At 41.8% G+C, this 24,960-nt stretch overlaps 2 protein-coding genes across 2 annotated transcripts; one reads left to right on the plus strand and one right to left on the minus strand.

Annotated features, from left to right (window-relative positions):
* Positions 1–2,988: 2,988 nt before the first annotated feature.
* dmbx1a (diencephalon/mesencephalon homeobox 1a) lies at positions 2,989–10,552 on the plus strand. Its single transcript, XM_010893771.3, has 5 exons — positions 2,989–3,220; positions 7,194–7,359; positions 7,504–7,682; positions 7,957–8,347; positions 8,598–10,552. The coding sequence occupies exons 2-5, from the start codon at positions 7,206–7,208 to the stop codon at positions 9,020–9,022; spliced, it is 1,149 nt and encodes a 382-aa protein (XP_010892073.2). The 5' UTR covers positions 2,989–3,220; positions 7,194–7,205; the 3' UTR covers positions 9,023–10,552.
* Positions 10,553–20,042: 9,490 nt separating this feature from the next.
* nsun4 (NOP2/Sun RNA methyltransferase 4) lies at positions 20,043–24,955 on the minus strand. The gene is made up of 6 exons (XM_010893798.3): positions 24,767–24,955; positions 22,006–22,388; positions 21,659–21,813; positions 21,378–21,538; positions 20,712–20,836; positions 20,043–20,543 (listed from the first exon to the last, which is right to left on the minus strand). The coding sequence occupies exons 1-6, from the start codon at positions 24,857–24,859 to the stop codon at positions 20,267–20,269; spliced, it is 1,194 nt and encodes a 397-aa protein (XP_010892100.1). The 5' UTR covers positions 24,860–24,955; the 3' UTR covers positions 20,043–20,266.
* Positions 24,956–24,960: the final 5 nt, after the last annotated feature.

A 24,960-nucleotide genomic window follows, 5' to 3' on the forward strand; every position in this document is an offset into this window, starting at 1 on the left:
GAGATGGCTTCTGGCAAATTGCTTTGTTACTCTTGTCAAAGAAAAAGGTCTCCTGGAAGCAGTCGATTTTAAACTACACATCAAAATGATTAATTGCACTGGGATGAACAGATGCTGAAATACCCTTGAATGGAACGGCGGAGGCTACAACTGGTTGGATTGAAGACCTAATGTATTCATGAAGTTGCAAAAACATCATTAGGAGTATTAATTAGCTATTAGTGAGCAGTCTTTGCTGGCAGTAATCAATGTTTCTCTCTTTTGTTTTTCCTTTCCCAAATCTAAAAAGTAGACCACAATTTAAATTCGGCAGTCGTCTAGCGAATGTTCTATACACGCTATCATAAACCTTTTTTTTTAACTGCCATCATAACCTGTATAAATGCTTTCAATTGGCAAAACGGTTATATGACTGCACTTCATATGGAGATCAATGAAGAAGCCAATTCGTCTTAATACCATTAGACGAATAGTCCTAAAGGAAAATCACATCAAAATGGTGCGCATGATGTAAAGGCAAAAATAAATTAAAGACTCAAGAGGCTAAAATAACCATGACAAGAAGCGAAAAAAACAGGATAAACCTTGCGATAGCTCTAGTCCCAGGACCGTGGGGTTATAAATCGGAGAGGTGAGGATATTTGGCAGGGCTCGAGAGGTATTCTTAATGGGAAGCTCTTGTGACACTCCGGCGTTTAAACCTTTCAGATGCGCTGGGCAGTAGTCTCGCTAAACCCAGCGCAAAGCAGCTTTGGAGAAGAGGCGCTGAGAAGAACTCTTTCTCGCTTTAATTGCTTTAGAAACGGTCCTCACAAAGAGACATTGCCCAGATTTACCTCCCGTTTAAGTTCTTATTTCCATTGGTTCACAAGTTAATCCTCTTTCATTCTCAGACCTCAAGAAGAAGCCGAGTGATGGACGAAGGCAACAGAAACTGGACAGCGACACGAGCTTGTTAGCGGGACAGAGAAAGAGTAACCTGCAGCAAAACTGTTTACTGTTGAAATTACAATACCATAAACGGAATTATCTGCATGGCCAGTAGGCCTATACACAGGCCTATACAAATCACACATTTGATAAACTAACATTACGATATTGCATCAAATGTAAATGTAAGCTAATAATTTTTTGTGGTGATAGGATTTTATTCTAACATTTCAATTACATTTCAATCACGGTGACAAAGTGAATGGCTCTAAACAAGACGACGTATGTCTGCAGAAAAATAAACGGTTTGACAAATGTACACACAGACCGTCGCCTCTAAGAAAACGAGTAACTTATAGTCAACTTATGCCGGACATTATGTAGCCCAATGTCATTATAGAGCCTGTAGATAATATGAGAAAATATAAAAATGTGAAAATATAAAAATGTGAGCTTATTTTTCATGGTAAATCGCATACCTGTTAACTGCACAGAAGTGCTCCATTTGGTGCCAGCGTATCAAACTTTGCTACACACACACACAAAAATGACAAGGACTTACTCAACCTTTTATTGAATCTACTTTGGTTTCATAATGCAGATAATGACAGCAGTGCCTTCGAATATCGGAATATTCACTTCATCACATTGTTTACAGTGTAATCCGTGCGTAATACGTGGGTAATTTCAACACCGTCGTGTGGTGGGCCTACCTGGAAAACGCCACCTCTATCAGTCACACTAACACACACGCAAGCACGAACGCGAAGGGGGGCATATGTGATTTAAAGGGGTAAAACGCAATACTTTCCATTCCAGGCATCTTTTGTCTGCAATTCAAATTTCCGTGGATGAGAAACATGGTCAGAGATAAAACTCCGGCTGGGATTTCACCCTGGCCCTCTTTCCTGAAGAATATTTTACAAAATATGCAAGCTTTACATTAAAAGGCTACTTTGTGCTGCCCTTAATTCCCACCTAAACGGTTTTGCTCCGGGAGAAAAAAAATCTTCTACAAACCCTTCAAGAAGAGAAGGGCATTATTGTTTTAATCCTCTTACCCCCAGTCATTTTAAGACAGGGGTTTTTGGAGGCTGAGATGGCGTCTTGTCTTCCCTAACCTAGCCCAAATCCTTCAAGGCCGGGAGAGATTCTAAAGGCGCTAGCCTGGCATCTATTATGGCATCTATGCATCTATTGGCATGAGCAAAGCCGAAAAGCAAATAAAAAACAACGTATGCGGTATTGGGTTGCAAATACTTGCAGCCATGCACATCAATAATGTCACAGCATTTTAAGTAATATTCATTTCGAGCTTTTAAAAAAAATAAGCAAGTCTCACGAAGCAAATACGAAATACCTTACAGATAGACTAATGAATCAGACGTGTTTTTAGACCGGAAACATTGTTTCTCACTAGTCACAGAAAGAAAAAAGTTTTAAGACCACTAAATGAATGTTAAAGCGGCCCCCTTCGTTTACTTAAAAATAAATTACATCGTTTGTCTTCTTATAAAATAATCCTAAGTAACTACTAGAAAATTAGCATCCATCCTTTATAATTAAATTTAAATATAAAGGCAATTTGACAACGTTTTAAATAAAATTAAAATATTCCTATCCAAATTAGAAGTTAAACAATAAAAACAAATTGCGTATTCACTGATATTAAATATCTCTCAAATACAAAGAAAAATTAAAATAGAATATTCCTGATACAATAGCTACAAAAATAGTTAGGCTTATTTTAACACTTGTTTTCCAGAATTAAATAGAATTAATAGTCTTTTTAATCCATACATTGATCTTCTAGGCCAATGTTTATCAATTCAAACATAAAAGACAAACAAATACATGTTGACTGCATATGGATATCTGCAGTAATTCTAAAGTTGATGCTTTCGAATAGGGTCATTGGCCAAACGTCTGCTACTAGGGGAGAGAAAGATCCTCTTTATTTGATTGACAGCTTCAAGGACCACTAGAAAGCTTACATGACCTCACAGAGCCCTCTTTAAAATCCCTCTTCAGCTTGTAGCCCAGTAGATGGCAGCTTCCTATATCAAGTGCCAGACGCGGGATTCAGACACGCGGAAATAGCAGAGTGCGCGTTACAGACAAGACGGAACCGAGGACTTGCAATTGTTCGTTCCAAATCCCGAGAAGAGCCCGAAAAAGGTGGACATAATAAACAAGGAGCCATAGCAGTGATACGAATACCAAATAACAACGATAGAATCGGGATACACTTTCAAGCTTCACAAAGACCACTCGACTGTTCTGGCGAGAGGTAAGAACTTTTTGGGAATATCTAGAATGTGACGGACAGACGTTTAACCTGTCAATACTGGAAACAATAAAGTGTTTATAAAAAAATATCTATATAATTATTTAATGCAAAACAGTCTCAACCTAATCGTAAGTGTACGATATTGTGTTTAGCAAGTAGCCAAGTAATGGTGCAAATTTCGATCATGCATTCATAAAGAAATTATACATTTGGCCAGATGCGAAGGCAAAAGTTAACATATGGAATAATGTAAGCATACTGAATTCGTGTCGATTCAAGTATTTTAATTAAAATGTGATGCAGAAAACTGTTATAAAAATAATGATAGGCTACTTTCACAATCGCAAACAATAGGTCAGTGGTTAGATTCAGACACGATGTTGGGCTGACCGGAATATAATAATTTATGAAAAAGAATGTGTATGTTAAAATTGACCTCAACTTAGACCAGAATTTTTTTATTTGGACCCCTGCTCAATAATATCAGGTAATGCAAGAATAAATGGTAGATCTTGTAAATGTCTTCAGAAAATGTACACTTCAGTGATATCCATCTGATAATTATACAGCAATAATCCACTGAACGCACAAGGATTTCATGGACTTCGAATATTTCTAATTTCATTAATAGCAGAACCACTACATTTTCCCAACATCTAATTTCCCATTCAGAATTCTTAACACTCAAAGTAGATAATCCAACTTCAGTTCTGTAGGTTCAAATAAAATAAGCCAATGGAATTGTGTCAACATGAAATTACAATTAGAATTTAAATAGTAAATTGACGAGCAGGTAATAGTTTGTCAGGCCTAGGGGTTTAGGCGACGCAGTTAACCCGCGTTGCCCCCTCCTACTCAAGTAAAATTCGCTAATCAAACACTTGTCTCCGGGCCTTTGACAGTGTGTGAAATACAAAATATGACTGACATGCAAAAGGGCCGAATGTCGCCTGCCATGCACGAGTCAAGCCCAAGGGTTTTTAGCAATACAAGTTTTCCTAATTTAGTCAGTTCAAAGAGTTGCAGTGTATACATTCCAATTTACATAATTACTTTTAATAATCGAAGCATCGTGCAGTGTTTCCTGGGGCACCAAAACACATAGCCCGGAGCAAAGATCTGCATATGAATAAGCAACAATGGTAGCTAGATAGAATAAGCAGGCCTGTGTGATAATACGGTCCATCATAACAGTACAAATTCAATGAAAAATGGACTTAGACTACATATCAGTTATTTTCTCTCCGCTCACGACCGCACACTAACGCGCGCTTGCACGCAAGCACACAAGCACGCGCTTGCACGCACACACAGTTGAAACTCACTGTATGTCCGTCCGTGTCAGCGTTGATGATAAATGGAAGGCCTCGCAGTCGAAACCTATTTGCACTTCCATTAGACGGGAAGCCAAATGGGGATCAACATGCATATTTTACCTTCGAAGAAGCCATACATCTCAGCCAAAACGTTGCCCCGGGGCGATGGGATAAGAGGCCGCGAGAGAGGGGAGGCGAAAAAAGCGGGCCCCATTCAACTAAAATACTTGGGGGAGCAAAGTAAATGTTTGGCGAAGCACCTTCTGTCCAGGCGAATTAAACTATTCCCTCTTGCCCTGTGATCACATTCATCAGGCACTGCAGAATGTAATAGGTTGGGAATGGGTAGTGCGGGCGTCATTCACACATCCACACAGTTCCCATGCATGCAAACACAGATGGCTACGAAATGGATGTCATCTTCACGGTGCTAGGAAAAACTGATATAATTATTATTATTGCGCAAATTATTAGTTGCAGTAAACACTTTTAACGACATCAGAGGTAAACCCTTTTAACGAAATCAGGGTGTCGGTAAGGCAAACCCAAGTTTCATTGTCTGATTTAATAGTAGGGGTAAAACAAATGTTATGGCCCATTAGAGCTCGCTATTTGAACTAATAATCCATTTTTGAAAAGAACGTGGTAATTTGACAAATATAGACATTAGGCTATTTATTATATAATTATACTATGGGCTAACATGAAATAATAATGTTACATAATAATAATAGACAAACTTAGATTACTGTATAGGTTATCCTTCGAGTGAAAACTATACAATAATCAAATTATTAGCCTAATATTGCAGTACCCATTATCATTATCATACCAAGTCATTGAAGTAAATTATCTGAAAGGGATACCGGCAAGCATGTTTGGAATTACAGTTAATATTCAATTAAATACATCAAATAGATCCCTACCACAGAATGCATATAGTGATCACTGTTTTTAGAATTTAATTGTGGATAGGTAAAATTCGTGACTGAATTTTATTTGATTAATAAGACTCTTTAGCCTTGGGCAAGACTTGAGGCAGTTCATTCTGTTGTATAATATCCTTACAATGTCAGATGTATGAAATTACTGAAATAAATAGGAGCCCCCATGCACTATTTTATCAAGCTTCAATGTCAATGAGCAATTGATCACCATGACATTTCCTGGAAAAAAGACGTGAACTGCCTACCGAGGCTATATATTCTATCATCCGAATTACGCACAGACGTGAATATGCATTTGTTAACTTCAATTAAAAAAAGTTAGATATAAATAATATTTCGCACCAGTGACTGAACTGGCCAATGAAAATAGACTTAAAGGAGCACAGACAAAAAATTGTGAATAAAATAAATAATAAAGGCGCATCCCAGGCCTATCATGTCAAAATGTAAGGTGGTAAGGCAATTCAAGACTTTAGGAACACTCTCGCTTCCAAGTCCCTAGATACCTGACATATTTGGGAAGATTTATATATATTCTTGGGCCATTCTGTAATAGTCATAACTGGTCGTGTCTCCAAGATATACGATGGCCTCGCTACTAATACATACCTAATCGTTTCCTGAAGCGTTTCATCCAGGAAAATCAGTGAAGGCCCAATACAAAAATGAAGAATGACAATAGGCTACATATTTGCGGTCGGAATCCTAGGCTTTGATTCCGTGTGTAAGTATGTAAGTTATTCTGTCCAATAAACACAAGGCTATACTTTGTGTAATTTGATTGTAGATAAATATTTGATTTTAGCGAAATATAAAGCAATATTGTATTAGAAATAGTAAAAATGGCTGAAAATATATAGACGAACAAAGGAGAAAATTCTGTAGGCTTATCCAAAGCAACCCTATATAGACAGAAGGTATTTCTAGAGCCTATCATAACTGTTCAATTTAATCCTCAGATTTAAAGCGGCCATCCCGGTCCGGAACGAATCTTCTTATTTCATTTCCAAAGCATTTCATCAACGCAATTATCAAAGCAGCGCTTTTAAATTGGATTTGCGCTTTTGCTGCGATCACAGGGATATTAAGTGATTCAATTAATTCATAAGACATCCGTTATGCTTCATTAAGTAAACGAGTGATAATTACCCCAATTTAAATATTTTTGTATAATTAATGGCTTGAACCAAGCGATAATTTGATGTTAATGAATATCGTTTTTGTCAGAGTCAAGATATTAAAATTGCCCCCAGAGTCATAATGACTTAAACCCTTGACGAAAAGAACACGCCCCGGTATCCGATTCAAATAATCACCAAATGGAATTATGCCTGCGTAAAAGGAGATACCTACACGATGATTGGGCCACTATTAAAAGCACCTGAAGACTCTGAAAACTTTAACAATAAAGAAAATCTAACCAGGTCCATCCGGGCGAGAAAGGTTCAACAACAATCAGGCCTGCAAATATACACGAGAGGCAGTAGGTTATGAAAAAAATTTAGTCTTCCGGTAGGCCTTAAACAAATGAGGCCATATTTAACTGTCAGATCATTTAGCCATCAGTGAATTCACACTTCGTTTGCGCATCCAAAAAACCAATGTTTACACCCCAGAAGTAGCCTACTGCAAATCTAACAGCCCTGATGTCCCCGTCGAGATCATTGAAAACTAGCAAACACTAACATGATATATGTTGTGTACCCACAGGTTGTGTCCGTCATGCAGCACTATGGAGTGAACGGCTACTCTCTCCACGCGATGAACTCCCTGAGCGCCATGTACAATCTGCACCAGCAGGCCGCGCAGCAAGCTCAGCATGCGCCGGACTACCGACCTTCGGTGCACGCGCTCACACTCGCCGAGAGACTGGCTGGTAATTAAGTCCAACAAATAAACATAAACTTTCAAACGTTTGCCCTCATTTAAAATAGTAACCCATCCACGACCTTACCTATCCCCTTACCAAATTAATTAAACTTGCCGTGTTTCTTCTCTTCCAACGGCTGCACATTTCAAGACATCATCCTTGAGGCTCGCTACGGGTCCCAGCATCGCAAACAGCGCCGGAGTCGCACCGCGTTCACCGCTCAGCAGCTAGAGGCCCTGGAGAAGACCTTCCAGAAGACCCACTATCCCGACGTGGTGATGCGAGAGCGTCTGGCCATGTGCACTAACCTCCCCGAGGCCCGCGTGCAGGTATGGAATGGAACCCTAAATTATTTATATCCAGAATACAGGGTACCAAACTGTTATTGATATTGATACAATGTATCTGGGGGACAAACACATTAAATATATACACTTTTTTTTTTTATTACAGAAAAATAAGTGTCAATTCTTTGCAATCCTTAGATTTTCACAAGTTCTCAAATGTAAACCAAATCAAACACATCCACAGCAGTATGTACCTTTATCTTAAGCACCTTGAGCGTGCTTTGGACTTTCTCACAGTGTCAAACCTTTTCAACAGGTGTGGTTCAAGAACCGACGTGCCAAGTTTCGCAAGAAGCAGCGCAGCCTGCAGAAAGAGCAGCTCCAGAAACAAAAGGAGGCCAACGGAGAAGGAGGTGGCAAGGAGGACACATCCAACACCATTATTCCAGAGAACCAGCTTGCCCCTTCATCCTCCTCCTGCTCCTCATCTTTGGATGTTGAGGGTCCGCCTCGTCCATTGGCGTCAGAAGTCAGCGTAGAGTTGAATGTTACCTCGGCAGAGCAATCGGGCAGTGAGTCTGCCACTGAGGACAACGCAACCGATAAGGAGGAGGAGTCTAACCCACCGAGGGAGGAGCTTAAGAGGGAGAGGGTGATGACGCCTGGCAACGACTCTCCACCCTGCAAACGACTCAGCCCCAAATCTGGTAAAGACATGGCCCTAGGACTGCACGTTTACACGTTCAATATAGCTTGATAGGGGCGGGAATTAGGAAAGAGTCGCTCATTTGAAGCACCCTTTACAATCAAGTAAAATAACCGTAAAACACATGAAATCCACACATTGTTGTTCAACATCAGCCAAACTGTCAGTTCTCCCAGTTCTTTGTCAGTTATCTGGTCCCGCCAGAGAAATGTAAAGTTCCTGACTGTAATCTGTATTCCTACTTGTCCTAGAATCCCCGATGGTCTCCCCGTCCGTGACGCCCTCGTCCAGCGGAGTTGGCGCAGGGATCTCCCAGAGCCACTCCTATTCCTCGTCCCCGCTTAGCCTCTTCCGGCTGCAGGAGCAGTTCCGCCAGCACATGGCCGCCACAAACAACATGGTGCACTACCCTTCGTTTGACATGGGCGCCCCTTCCTCCCTGCCCTACCTGGGGATGAACGTCAACATGCCCCCGGCCCCGCTGGGCTCTCTGCCCTGCCAGTCCTACTACCAGTCGCTGTCCCATCACGCGGCCCAGCAGGTGTGGAACAGTCCTCTGCTCCAGGCCTCCGCGGGCCTGCCCGGCCACAACAGCAAGACCACCAGCATCGAGAACCTCAGGATGCGGGCCAAGCAGCATGCAGCCTCCCTGGGACTGGACACGCTGCCTAACTGAGCCCCAGGATCTGAGCGTGGCCTATCCTGGGGAATCAATACTATTTTCCAGCTTTTCAATGTCTGTGACTTCCATAGCCCAGTAGGAAACATACCCACGGCAGATGTTTTTTTTGGGACATTAGCAGCCAGAGTTAAACCATTTGTTACTTTCAAACATAATCGCGCTATGGAGGGATTTCTCTCATGTTTCCTGTTTAATCAGTTGGGATCGAAACACACACACAAAAAACCTATAAAGAAGAATACATACCTCACCACCACCAGTTCAGATAGTCCTTACAGAGGGAAACCGACTCTACCTTAGCATTCACCTGTCTAGTGTTGCACTTAGCGAAAAGCACTGCAACGTAACGTTTACAGATAAATGACAAATTGAGGCACTTCTAGGGGAATCAAAGGAGATTTCTCTTTATGGGAGAGATGTGTTTGTGCCAGCAGTAGTGCCACAACTGCTTGTACCATGGGACCATTAAGAAATCAATTAGGCCATGTATGTACATAGCAGATTCTAAAAAGGCAAGCACATACATAAATACAAACTCAGGCCGCGTTCTCCTCAATGCTTAATTAGAAGTGACTGATTTACCAGTTAATGGCCAGTATTAAACCACTTTGTACAGAGACTGGCTTGGTAATGAGAAAATTATTTCAGTGGACTAAATTGCGCAAAGCTTTTAATTACATTTTGCCCTAGGCAGAGGGGAGGAGAGCTTATGCAATTAAGATATCTCTTATATTCAGAGCTCCGTAACCGCCCCCACAAATGCGGGCAAATGACAATGCCACGACTTAATATGCCATACTGTACAACCAGGATGACAGAAAAATAAAAGTAGAAAGAGACAGACCTGGATAAATTAACCTCATGTCCATACCTGTTTTTCCCAATCTACCCCTTCTGATGTAACCTGGCAACAGCATCCCAACACAACTCCATAGGGGGTCTTTGGGAGTAGCAGAACTTCCTGTTGTACCAGGAAGTGACTTTTTAAGCACTTGGAGGTGTGGCAAGCTTATCCATTATTTTCAATTATTTGTCTGTGATTCTCTGTACCAGGATCCCCTCAAGTCCATCAACTCTGATAATGTAAATTATTTTAATATGTAAATTATGAAGAAATAGAAGTCTATCTATTAATGTTTATTGTTAAGGAAAACGCTACGGTTTGTCATATGTTGTAAATTGATCATAAACTGCCCAAGTTGGCAATTCCTTGTCAGTTGTAAGATTGTATTCAATGGGGTCATGCCATGTCTTCCCATGTCTTCACTGGATACCTGAAGTTATACTGTCTGGTTGTCCATTGACCCTCTCCAGATGATTTCCATTGTGGCTGTGCTCTTAAAAGTTCTACTGTGTCTCTCCAGCTGTCTCTGTCATGCTAATTGGTCCAGTTGTAGATTTTAAATGGTGGAGAGTGTAATCTGGAAAGCATAAACCATTTTACTTTTTCTGTTAACAATGTAGGTTTTAACAGTGATGTTGTAAAATAAATCATAAATAAAGCAACGCTTGGAGATCTTTATACACAAGACTTTCTTCTCTGTGTTTTTGTTCTCTTAGTGCAAAGCAACTTATTACATACAGGTCTAGTTTTGGTAGAAACACAACAGTTACTATTGCACTGAATTTGTAATACAGGCAAACATTTCAAATTAGAGTCAATTTATTAATATTAACATTGACTTACAGTTTCATCTAGAGTCCTGCACGGGTAATTTTTTTGGAGCAGCACTCGAACTGCGTTGGCCAGGCCCGGCTCCACGAGAGGGTGAAAGGGGGCATTGCCCCCCAGATAGAATCTGTGCCCCCCCACCCAGTTTTCGTTCCCCATAAGCACTGCAAATGGTATATGAATTAGATATGCCCTCTCATTGATGCCCCCCCAGTAATTTTATCCTGGAGCCAGGCCTGGCGTTCGTTACTTCTGTTCCAAGAATTACCTGGAAACCAACTACAGTTGTTCAGCAAAGCGACCACTCACATAGATTTAGTTGGGAAAGCCGATCCGTTACCCAGGCCTGGAAAAAAGATTTTTTTGGGGCGTCTGCGTCTTTGAACCTTTTAACTTAACAATACCCACGTACAGTATGTTAAAGCAATCAAATACCACAAGTCTAACCCTTTCCAGTTTTGTCAACTGTCCATCCACGATCAATCTGGCCGTAGTTCTTATCAACGAAACCCCCAAAACTGGAAAGCAGACACTGCATATGATGGCTGTTTATTAACTCATAATGATAACATGTTATTTCTCTCATTCCAGTTATGTAAGCCAGACCTTTTCATGTGTAATAAAGAGTTTGCAAAAGGAGAGTTGCGAGTAAGGATTTAGGCCTGGCAACAGGAGATAAGTATCACGTGGGCCGAAGGAAAACTTTCCACTTTATTCCCTCACTGCGTGGCAGCTAATCACCTGTCACAGGAATTAAATTTCCTCCACAAAAGCCATTGGGACTTGCAGGTTGACTTGCAGGTTGACTTGCAGGTTTCCCACTGGCAAAGTGATTTATTTGCAGTTCACACGCCGACTAGATGCAGGATTGTAGTTTCAGGTAATCGTTAACATCAGAATTATGAGTGTCCTTTTCCAGTAGCACCACACAGGACAGTGTACAGTCATTTTGTTCTAAATTAATTGCAAATACAAATCAGAAAGTAACCGCTTTATCAACATTTGGGCAGCAATTACAGCAAAAAGTATATTTTGGATAAGTCTCTTTTGCACATCCAGACACAGCAATTTATGCTCATCCTTCTTTGCAAAATGCCTCATGCTCAGCGAAGTTGGATGGATCCTTTGGTGAACCGACATTTTCAGCTCTATCCACATAGACCTACATTAAATTGGATTGATGGTTCTTTGGCTTAACCTTTTTGTTTTTAAGACACTCCAGTGTGGCTTTGTCAGTATGTTCCGGGGTCACTGTCCTGCTAAAACAGTCCCACATCAGTCACGCAAGCTTCAGCAGGATGTCTTCCAGGATTTCTTTGTACTTTGCTGCATAAATGTGGCCATTTATATTCTCAAGCTTTCAAGTCCCTGGTGCACAGAAGCATCCCTATAGAACGAGGCTGCCAGCATGGTACCATGCTTCATGTATCTGCACACTGGTGAACTCTATTCAACTACTTCAGTGACTTCGAAAGACAGTTGGTTGCATCACAACTCATTCAAGTTTGTCATAGCAGGGGGTGAATACTTATGCAATCAATTATTTTCTGTTTTATATTTATGTTATTAATTTACAACCCTTTTTATTATTCTTTGACATCATGAGCATTTTGTTGATTTAGCTGATTAGTGGCAAAACACCTGATTAAATCAATTTTGATTTCCAAAATTGTTGAAATGTCCAAGGGGGGGTGAATACTTTTAATCGTCAATGTAGGAGACATGGAGAGTGTGGAGGGAGGCAATAGGAGACCAGAGAGTGTGGAGGGAGGCAATAGGAGACCAGAGAGTGTGGAGGGAGGCAATAGGAGGAGACAGGACAGTGTGGAGGGAGGCAATAGGAGGAGACAGGACAGTGTGGAGGGATGCTGTAGGAGGAGACAGGACAGTGTGGAGGGATGCTATAGGAGGAGACAGGACAGTTTGGAGGGAGGCTATAGGAGGAGACAGGACAGTTTGGAGGGAGGCTATAGGAGGAGACTGCGGACATTGTGGAGGGATGCTATAGGAGGAGACTGCGGACATTGTGGAGGGAGACTATAGGAGGAGACTGCGGACATTTTGGAGGAAGTGGAGAAAAACTGTGACAGGGTAACAAAAGGCAGAGACAGAAAACATCCAGTTTATACAGGAGGAGGGCAGAATGACAGAGAGAGCGAGAACAAGGTAATCTGGAGAAATAAAAAGCGCATGGGGACATAAGCCATCCCCGATGAATAAGCAGCCCATTATCCTGAAGAATGACAGCCCGGGGCGGTGATTAGGCTGCTATTATATCTTAAACAGCGTGGTTTGTCAAAATGCATAAGATCCCCCCCACTCCGGAGTGCGTGCACACACACGCACACACTCACGCACACACACCCACACAGTCTCCCCTCTGGTAGAGTTCTAGGTTAGGATTGCTGCTATCGCCACCAGCACCATGTTCTCAACACCCTCACAAAACTGTATGTGGAGAGGCTGTTCAACAGCTAATTGATTTGGCCTCGCTAAGATATATCCTCCCTAACTGTGTAAATACCACCCGAGGTGTCGCCTGCTATAAAGGGTGAATTTCTCTGTTATGGATGAAACACTTCCTGAGAAGCGGATACGACACAGATTATCCCGAGCGTTAATGTGAATGCAGGCCCTAACCTCCACCTTGCAATGTTTCATCACATCATAGGTGCCCTACACCAAGGTTATCCTTGCTCTGATGTGACTCTCAGCACGTGAAGCGAAATGTCCTTGTTGTTCCGGTCAGCAATTTACCCTTTGGGACTGAAGCATTGCATGACACCAGCAAGTGGTCTTTACCTCTCCACAAACACAAGCACACGGACACACAGGCATACACACCTGAGCCCCGGGGCCTGACGGAGAGTGCTGTCATGTGGACTGCGATGCCGCCAGGTCAGGCGGTTTCCACCTGTGGCACTCTTCTCTATGACGCTTAGAGGAAGGACTGAATGTTGGCCAAAGAAAGCCTTCCTGGCAGTACCCTTTGGAGAAAATAATGTGTTTCTATAGCTTGGAACGAATAGTAATGTGACACTGGATGACAACATGCACTAGAGGAGCTGGTTAACAATGTTAGGGTTGAAGTCTGCTGTGTGTTTTGTCTCCTTGTCCCATAAACTGTGTAGGGATCTTTGTCAGTGGTCCTAAATGATGTATGCGGAAGGTAAATCCGAACTATTTCCTAAAGCTTATTTAGGGAGGACGTGTATATTACTGGTTTTGGAAAACTGGCTTACACTTTTTTCCAGCTTTAGTCTTTTTTTACAGTCCATATTACATCTACACATTCATACAGTAGTTACCAAATTACTAGATATACCTTTGTTTGGGTCCCTAGTTAGTAAACTAATAATGTTGTCAGAGTGAAAACACACCCACCGGCTGACAAAGATTGATAATAATGTAACATATTTGAAAGTAGGCAAACTGTAAAAATAAACTTGCAGATTGCTGTATTCGCAAAACTGGAATAGTTTCCAAAACATTATTCTGAGGGGAAATGCACTCTGGCCTTTTAATTTGTCTGACACACACACACACACACACACACACGTTTGTATGGCTATCCTCATGGGGATCAGAAAAAAGAAATTGCATGCTCCCTTGCCCTAATCTTAAACCTAAACCTAACCATAACCCTAACCCTTACTCTAACTATTACCTTAACCTCAATAAAGTAACATTTATGCCTAACCTTAACCCTAAACCTAACCAACAAAGCCTGGACCTTAAAGAAACCCAAATAGGCTCTGTGCACAAGCATATGGACGAAGTTCCGCTTTAGCCAGATGTCGGCATGTCAGTTTCCGGTTTACTTAAGGCGATCACCCGCGTCGCCCAAAATTTCAGCTTTTAGTAGATGTCTCCAAGACCTGCCTAAAATAAGCATTAGTGATGTCCATCGAATTGTTGATGCCTGGTCCACTGCTCCAACAAGCAAGCGGAACAAGGGATTAAAACTCTACGTATCGAGTTACCTGCACAACTACGAGGGTAAGTAGTTTACTGTGGTGAAAGCTAGTTAGCGATGGGTTCTTTTTTAGTGTAGTATTAGGCAGGACAACAGAACGCATAAAAATTCACCCTAGCCTCAAAAACGCCAGAAGAACACTGGCTGAGCTGGAACACTGGCTGAGCTGGAACGCTAGCGCGTCCCCATAGCAAGTGAATTGAAACGAACCTTCATTCAGCCTCTTCTAACCTGAATTAAGCTTAAAATTCCATAGCCTCAAAAAAGCACCAAAACAGGTCTCCTCTTTTATTTTACTACTGTAACCTCATTTCACAACGAAACTGAAAAATAACAACTGGCATAGGAAGTAAACATCTGGTCCTACATGGTATTAATTGCACTTAAACCTGCATTACGTGGAAGTATATAAAAAAATCGCCTTTTCTGACTATTTCTAGTCTAGTGTTTGAAGTCATTGAATGGCGCAAGCCGTATTTTATTAAAAAGAGGACATTCTCCTGATTAAAATGATGCCCCACTTGAACCTTGAAACTTAAATTAGTCACGTACATTATATTAGTTTTTTTCTCCGTACAACAGCATCACTCATCTTGTTGTGAGTTTAGATGTTTACTAATGCAGATGAGTATTAGTAAGTAAACTGGAAACTGCAATGCAGACTTCTAGACAAAAGCAGAAGTTTGTTACTACGTTGGTGCACAGAGCCTATTCTAACTCTAAAATGAATTGTATGTTTGACCCTAAACCTAAACCCTGAGCCGGAAATTGACTTTTGCCTCATGGGGACCGGCAAAAGGTCCCCATGAGTCACATTTTTCTTTGGTTTTACTATACTCATGGGGACATTTGGTCCCCATGAATATAGTTAGACCTAAAACACACACACACACACACACACAGCCTCGGGAGTTAGCCCTCCTGCACAAAAATCACAGCGTACCATTCAATCAGTGTTTTTTCTCTTTTGCTTCCATGGTTCTCCTAAAGGTTTTAACCACGCCGAGAACGGAAAGTGCCACCGTAAGAAACCTCGGCCCATTGAGGAGGTGACAGCCTCTGCCAGAATATGAGCCTAATCCGGCTTCCAGCATTCTTTTAGCCCGCTGGCATCGCAATTTCGCCACATATTCTCCAAGCTGTCAACCCGGCGAAATCCCTCTAATAGCACATTGCACAGATACACATCAAAGTGCTCCTGGAAACCACCGGGAGATTAGTGACATACAGACAGCTGTGGTTTAACAGGCATTTAAAAATCTAAAGTTTCAAGACTACCAATCCATGCACCTTCATGCAAGACATTAAATGTCTATCCACATTTCTGCCGAAGTTCCATATGAAAGAGATAAGGACTCGAGAGAGTTGGAGAGAGAGCAAGTGAGAACAAAGAGAAAGGGAAAGAGTGATGGCCAGAAGAGGACAACAGGTGGTTGAACACTCCTTTAGTTCCACTTCATCTCCCATTCTGTCCCTGCCCTTTTTAACACACTCTGCCTGCCATCTCATCCAGGCTAATCCTCTTAAAGGAAGAGAAACGATTTTCCAGTGTGGCCCGGGCCAATGCCAGTGTGAGTGGGGAGCAGTTCACTGCCTGCCCGACCCCGACTCAGATGACGTGCAAGTCAGGAATAGTTACACATCACACTGACAGATGGGGCGAGAAAAGCATTTTATACTATATGGTTGTTCATCAACACCTACAGTGTCCAGAGTTGGGGATGAAATGTTTATACAGATGCTTCATCTTAATTTGAACAATTTTGCTATGGCGGTTAAATAACCCTGCAGAAACTGAATATACTTTGTAAAGAATTCAGACCCCTTCTTTTCTGTCAGGAATTTACAATGACCCATAACGACAAGGCACAAACCCTTTTTATGGTGTTCACATTGTTTTAACTAAAACATTGACTGTACATACGTATTCAGAGCCTTTATTCAGTACTTTGTGGAAGCGCCTTTGGCAAAGATCACAACCTTGAGTCTTCTTGGGCATGCCTCTATATCTTGGCACACCTAAATTTAGGCAGTTCCTTCTCTGCAGATCCTCTCAAGCACTGTCAGATTGGATGGAAAGCCTTGATGATCTTGAAATTTCCCCACAGGTGTTCAGTGGGGTTCAAGTCTTGTCTTTGGTTGTGACACTCCAGTGTTGACTTGGCTATGCACTACACATTGTTGTTCATTTTGCCACAATCCGAGGTACTGTGCACTGTGGGTCCAATGTCAATGGGCAAACAGCCCATTGACATTGGCTTCATCTGGATGGTTTAATAACTCCGCCACAGCATAACTTGTAATTGTTACCCTTTTACTACTGTTCACCTTCTATGGGAGTTCTATTACCCTGTTGCTCTCCCCAGTTTGGCGCTATCTAATTTGGGATTAAGGTCCTACTTTATCGCAGCAATTCCCAGCAGAACTAGGACAGTCAATGGCGAAATAAGTCCCAAAGGGTTAGTGTTACCTGGAGATCCACAAGGAGTCGCATGAACAGCTCCGGGTCATTATAGTTGAACCTGTGCTTGGAATTCAGTGCTTGACTAAAACAGGGTGGATAATAATGCGACAACAACGTATTAATTTGTAATTAATTTATTAGAAAAAGTTTGCTATAGAATATTTGTGTAGAACGTGTGGATCAATAATAAAAAAGCACAACTGAATATATGCCAATCCCAATGTCACGAGAGTAAATACCAGTCCACTGAAAAATAGCAGTGTTGCAATCTCAACTTTAGGCAATGTATCATTTCCTGTATCAGTTGATAAAGATTTTTCCAACTCATAAAAAAATAAAATAAAGGTGTAGTGCTGAAGTACTGTGAATGGGAGGCCATGCTGGGTAGTGTTTGAGCCCTGTGGCAGGTCGGTTTCCTGCTGGGCCCACTCTTCATGGTGCGTCTGGGACAAAGACCCCCACTGGTGAGATCCTCTCACTCACAGCGGACAGAGCCCACCGTCTGATCCTCGCCTTTGGGCCTAAATACCCAGCAGAAGCTCATGAACAGAGAGGCCTCGGGGGCAGGATCACAGATACTGTAATGTGTATCATAACCTTTAGGGGGACGATGTCCCAATTCATTGTTACAAACATTAAGCCAACACACTCCAACTAGACTGGGGTCTGAAATGGGCTTGCGTTCACACTGGGAAGACAATTATGAGATTTATTTTCTCCACAAATAGATCTCTCCACCAATAAAATCAGCTCCGAAAAAGATCTGATGTAAAAAGATCTGTTCTGATTGTTTAGAAGAAAACAATAAGGGGAAAAACAGAACTTGGGTCGAAAGCGGTGGAAAGCATTGGGCCAGTAATCAAGATGTCAGAGGTTTTAACCCTTAAGCAGACAAGGCAATAAAGAAAAAGTGCCATTGTTCCTTTGAGCAATCTAAATAACCCTAAGAGCAGTGATCGCTTGGAATGACCACATCTGCTAAATTACTTACGTGTAAATTGGGCTGCCTGGATAAACAAATCCGGTTTCTGATTCACTCTAAACTGTAACCACAAATTATTGTGGCTGTTATCACCCCACAGCATAAAGACACTGTCTAGCGGAAAGACAAAACTACCACAGAACACATCCACTTATCTAGGTTTTAATCTTGATATTCCTCTCAGTCTCTCCCACATTCACTCTCTCAAAAGTCGTAAACAGACAATACACACATTGTCTTGATACAGCCTACCTCACCCACACAGGCCTAGCCCCAGAGCAAAGGAATACTATTGGCTAATTCAATAATGAACGGCAAAGGACCAAGAGAAAGGGAGAAGAGGAGTATCTCATCCCTAATAGTGTACCGTCCCCTGAGTGTTAAAACATGTAAATTTATGTAAAAACCCATAGGAAACACATATTTACAATACGTTTAGGTAATCACAAGATGCCGGCGCGGCGTCCTGGCCCGCCGACGGAAGCAGTCAATACAGAAATAGTTTTTATGTGTCATTAATTCCCTTTGCATTCGCCGATACATCCTCTGTTACCGCGGTAATACAGTAATCACTCACAATCGTGCAGTGAAATTATCTGCACTCATCTGTGGAATAAAAGGCGAAGGGTAAAACGAGGTGAGACATGCCATTTTAGCATCTCTCTTGCGTCCTTAATGTTCATCTGGGAGCTGCGGAGCAAACAGACTCTCTTCTCGTTCGGTAGCGACAGGGGCGCCACTTGCGAGCCGCTTAATGGCTGCGGGAAGTCGATGACACTCGTCGGTGCCCGCTCATTAGCTGCGCGCACACCTCTTTCATGCTACATTGCCCGGCCGGTGAAATAGCGGAGGGTCATCTGCGGTGTGATGGGAGGATAGGCAGCCTACTATACTTTTGCACTCGCGTTAGATATGAGAAAACGACATTGCAGGCTGCCTTTAAGTGACATTAAATAGGAAACTGAGAGAATGCAACCTCTGTAATGACAAGGCTAGAGATTCTCAGAAAGCCCAATGTGACATGAATGATTATTTGAGTGTTCATTGGGAAATATTTAGAATCTGAATGAAATGTTCATGATGGTATTACATATAAAAGAAAAAGAGTTTTAAAGTGACAAAAATAATATTGTGAACAATGGTAATGTACTTGGGATCTGGCTACTCCCTCAAACGAAGTGGCAGAGCTAGCTTCGACTGCAACTAAAGTAGCTAGATATGAGCCAATTTTTTGTTGCAGAACATGTTTATAGGTCTACAGAAAAGTTAATCACATCAGCAAAAACACGTTTGTCATAAACAAAGTCAAGTGTAAAACCTCTATGCACTCTACTTACCAACCAGCGTTTGAATGTGTTCCTCTTTCTTCGTTACGTTATGCCATCATATGCACTCACCGAGTTTGAAAAAACATGGATGGCTGTGTTCTTGAATACAATATGTATACATTTGGTGTCAGAAATATAGGACAACGAAATTAAAGAGCAAACCACTTGATTACCAAATTCCTCTAACCATTACACTATAAATGGATTTACCAGGTAAATTGATTTATTTTGTTATGGACCCAATTACTCACACTTGAGCACCAGCACTCAGATATCTAGTGGTTGGAACTTTACACATATTTAAACATCAGGACTATTGATTAGAGCACATGGAACTCGACTCAAAGTTTAATGACTCGACTATTTCTCTGCTAAATACTGAGTCACTTAATTTCGACTGCACTGTTTTAGGAGCTGAGACACAAGCATTTCACTACACCTGCAACAACATCTGCTTTAATGTGTGTGACCAATACAATGATGAAACTTTGAGTTCTGACTTATGTAATACTGACACCTAGAGACCAGAGAGAGCACTGCATACAATTGTACAGATCCAGTGAAAACAGAATGATCAAAAAGTAACAAGGTATACAGTCCTGTGTTTTTATTTTGTTGTGCTTCACAATTAAGGGCTGTTTCAAATACACAGAATAAGCCTAGTCCAGGACAAAAAAACATATTCCCATGTAGACTTTTCATCTAGCTTTATTATTAGCCCAGGATTAGGCTTCATCTGTGCCTGGGAAACTATAGGTAAAGTATATGCAATGGGATTAAAAAGGAATATATTAAGATGAAGCGAAGTTTTCAGTTCTAGTTCAACCTCTGCAGTTTGCACATATAGATGGGCCCAAAGTTAGCCGTTAGGTGGGGCAAGACCAGCTGTCCCAAGTTGAGGTCGGGTGCAAAGTTGAAGGTGTCCTTAAAGAGTTGTGTGAGAGGTCGAAGGTCAGCTACCTGCAAGCTGATGCCTAGTTCCTCCCGGGCCAAGTGAATGGCCCGGTCCACCACATACCAGTTCTGCAGCTGGGACAGGGAGCATGTGGAGTAGAGGACCACCCCCCCGGGGCATGCTGCCTGGATACCAGCCCTGGAGGAAGAGTAACACAAAAGACAGCAAAAACAGGAGCAGTAAGAAGAAGAGAGAAATACAAATCATACAACACCAAATAAATGGATTTACGAATAAGGAAAAACATCAGAAATAATAATGAAATTGCATTTATCAATATGACCATATGATAAGTTGAAAACCTACAGGAGCAGTTCTAGCTGCAGCTGGGGCAGCCTCTGTCTCTCTTTTGTCCGGGCCCTGTTGAAGATGTTGTTCTCCTCCTCCATGACAGAGTGTCGGTCTGTAGTGCAGGGAACATCAACAAGAACCTGGAATGAATGAAGATATCACAGAATCACTGGCAAACATAGCAAAGCACAATAAAGTCTCATGTTGATCAAATGTTTGTCAAATGAACATGAGCATTTTCTCATTCCCTAAAGGGTGTTCTGAAATGTCAAGTCTGTGACCTGAAAACATATTAGTTAATCAGTGTTTTAGATTGCAATCAATTAATAGGCTAGTGGAAGAAGGTATTACTCCCTCTGGTAGCTTCATTTTAATGAGGGTACTTGTATATTCTACTGTGGAAGAGTTTTGAAATCTGTCAACCCCCAACTTTCATTTTGATGAAAGAAAAAAAAAATGTTTTTATAAAACCTAATAAATGTTTTAGCAATAAAAATGTATTGCACACGTAACTTAATTTGGGATCCACCACTGAAAAAGTGATTTGCTTGATATAGCAATAGGAAAAGGCACATTCAGAACCATCTCATTCCATGCATGATGTAAGCTCACATTCCTCAACCTCTTTCCATGATTACATTATAACTTAACCACAAGGCCTGAGAGGGATGGCAGACTTACTCTGTCAAAAGTGTCTCTCTCAATTTCCCCCCACTTCCTGCCATCGAAGGAAGTGATGCGCAGTTTGTCTCCCGCCAACAGGCCTTTGGGAACGTAGCGGTCTAGGACCCTGCGGAGGCGCAGCGTACGACTCGCTGAGATGTCGTTCACACACAGAAATCCTGAAAAACAGTATTTTACAAATAAAAACCACATCAAAAATAAAAGCTTTACCGAATAGTTAATTGGACAAAACTGAAGCGATGTGAATGGTTCATATCTCATATAGATCTGGTACACACGTATGGCCTGTGTCTGGAGCAGGGCTAAGGCCTTGCCCCCAGGGGCAGCACAGAGGTCAAGCACGGTGTGTCCCTCCTGGACATCCAGAGCCAGGGCAGGCAAAATGGACGCCGCATCCATCAGGTAGTAACCAAGCAACCCATACTTGTCGGGTCTATGGGGAAAAAAAGGGGGGCGGGGTGGCGGCAATTTTTTTTTCTGACATTGGTACATTCACACTAGCGTCTACTAACAACAGGAATATTGCACACACCAGGAGTATTCTGAATAACCCTGGTCAACAATAAGTGTTTACATCCCTACCTGTAAAAAAAAAAAAATAATACAAATATTTCAGAAATCTCACCTGGAAGGCTTGAATCGGGAGATGTCCCCCCTTGGGAAAACTAAGCACTTGATATTCGGGCTAAGGCCGGATGGAACTATGTCTTGATCGTCAACAACTGACTCGAGTGATGAGGTGTTGCCATGAGTGGATGCAGCCGTCTGCAGTCTTTCCTGGGCTCCTTCACGAACTGTACAGCTGACAAAGTCTTGGCATCCTTGAGACTGCAGGTGAGCCATGAACCCTTCTGTGGTGGCAAAGTTGTTCACTAGAGCTCCATACTTCTGTTCACAGAGCATACTGGCACGGACCGAGGGCCACTCTCTTCCCAGCTGTAGTTTGTAAGTAGCATCGAAGTGCTGAAGGGCCAGGTTGGTGGGGGGGTACTTTGGCAGGGAGCCAGCCTGTGAAATGAGGATTTGTAGGAATTGAGAGTTTTGTTTTGTGCCCTTTCAACCAACCGGTACAGAGACATGCATACATTTGTCAAAATTAAAATGACACTAGACCAGCCATCTGTAGAGGCTCTGAAAATGCTTTATAACACTACACATGAATATAGGGTCTTGCTAATTTTGTAAATGAAATAAATGAACAAATGTGTAACACAATCTCCAATTACAGTGAATAATTACTTGAGCATAAGAGGGATTCTGCGTTGGATATTAGGAAAGATTTGATAACATTTTTGAGGGAGAGTGGAGACAAACATTCAGGGGCGACTGGTCATTAGGCGCAGGTGGGGCACAGCCCCCCCCCTGTGGTCAACAGAAAGAACTGCAACAAAATGATGTCATTTTTATTTCTCGAAGATTAATTCCTATAATGTATTATCTATGAATATAGCATCTTCCTAAATTGCATATAATTTGTGTTAGGATTTTATTTCATGTTCATTGGTCCCTGCCTTGCTGCTTCAGACTGTGTTCTGCCGATTAGGGTACGTTCTCAGTCGAACCATAACATGTATTAAACTGTGTGAAAAATGGGAAACCGCACTGCGGGGCCATGACGAGTCGGGGGACTTCCTGAATCCTGGAATATTCAGATGCATTTTTGAGACTGTGTGAGGGCGAATCGAGACTTCAGAGGCACTATGACGCTCAGCCCATCTTCAAAGGGACATCTAGCACTGTGCAAAATGAACTGTTAGACTGTATGTACGAAGTGTACAGGGAGGAGATAGCCAAGCAAATGGACGAGACATAATTTGTTGCCATACAAGCAGATGAGACAACTGATGTCTCCTGTAAATCACAAATGGTGGTTGTGTTGCCTAACAATACAGTGACAGAGAGGTTATTGGGGTTTGTGGAAGTCAAAGAAAAAACTGGAATCGGCCTCTCTAATTTCATCAAGGGTGTGCTGGAACCACTGATGCTGGGAGAAATCCAAGTCAGAGAGGAAAATGTCTACCTTGAAGAGGGTAAAAACCTTCACTTGCAATAACATGGGACAGCCGCGACTCAATGCATTGGCCATGTTGTCCATCGAAAGCCAGCATTCCCAAAGTCATCGAAAAGTTTGCCCAGAGTAAGAGCCGCCGTGCCACCTTTCTCTTCAAGTAAGCCCTCAGCCTTGGAGAGTGAAAGCATATTTTGTCATCCTGCCTTTGTGGTGCTGGTGCGATAATATTGGTGATATTTCTGTGCTGAATCGATTGATACAGATGATGAGTGTCAAGTGTCCATGCTTATTTATTAAGGTTGTTGTCATAGAAAGGATCTGTATTCCTAAAAAGTTGTCTTTCCGCTTTGTTGCAGCCTTCAGTGGTGTTGAGCTCATTGCTATTCGCGTATAGCCCTGTAGGCTCATTGGTTCTGAGCTTGGTTGCATTCCTAATTAAGGTTTGTAAATGTGGCAATTTTACATGTGTGTGAGAGACACAAGGTCACACACACACACACACACACACACACACACATTTGCACAGCTACCCTCATGGGGACCAGAAAATAGAAATTGCATGCTCCCTTGCCCTAATCTTAACCCTAAACCTAACCCTTACCCTAATCTAACCCTAACCTTAACCTCAATAAAGTAACATTTATGCCTAAACTTTTCCTAGATGTAATGCCTAACCTTAACCCTAAACTTAACCATCAACGCCTGGACCTTAAAGAAACTATAAAATCAATTGTAAGTTTGACCCTAAACCGGAAATTGACCTTTGCATCACAGGGTCCCGCAAAAGGTCCCAATGAGTCAAATGTTTTCAGGTTTTACTATACTAATTGGGACATTTGGTCCCCATGAGTTCAGTAAGACCTAACACACACACACACACACACACACACACACACACACACACACACACACACACACACACACACACACACACACACACACACACACACACAAACACACAAACACACAAACACACAAACACATCAGGAGCAAGAGGGTGTTTTGTAGATTTACTGGTATGTTTCCTATATTTTGAAATGGTTTGTGCCCCACACATTTTTTACATATAAAAACGCCACTGCAAACATTCTTTAAACATTTAATGGAACAAATTAAACCCATCTCTTTGAATGACAGAACATTTTCTTACACAAAAAAAACCTTCCTGCAATTGGACACGAACATTTAGAAGATACATATCTGATAGTCTCATCAATTTCAGATTAATTGATCCTTCTCCAGTTACGCTTTGGCCGTTTAAGTTGTAACCTGACAAAGCTTTTGAGAACTTGAACCAACAACTGGTATACTGTTCATGTGTTGAGGACTTTCCAGATTATTTATTTTGCTAACGTTAGGTATATGTTGAACTTACCCATTTAGTTTTCACACGATTTCGTCGGGGTGTCAGTGCACGTAAATCTTGAATTTTTCTTATCAATATTCTCGTGTCCATGAGCGCCGCCATGTTGTTAGTGTCCGTCACTGTTTCCAGTCCGTCTTCCCCTTTTCACACCGTAGAATACAAGCAAAAAAGTGGTTCCCTCAGCTAGAAACGTTCTTCCGGCG

Source organism: Esox lucius, chromosome 3, assembly GCF_011004845.1.
Source record: "Esox lucius isolate fEsoLuc1 chromosome 3, fEsoLuc1.pri, whole genome shotgun sequence".
NCBI classification, from domain to species: Eukaryota; Metazoa; Chordata; class Actinopteri; order Esociformes; family Esocidae; genus Esox; species Esox lucius.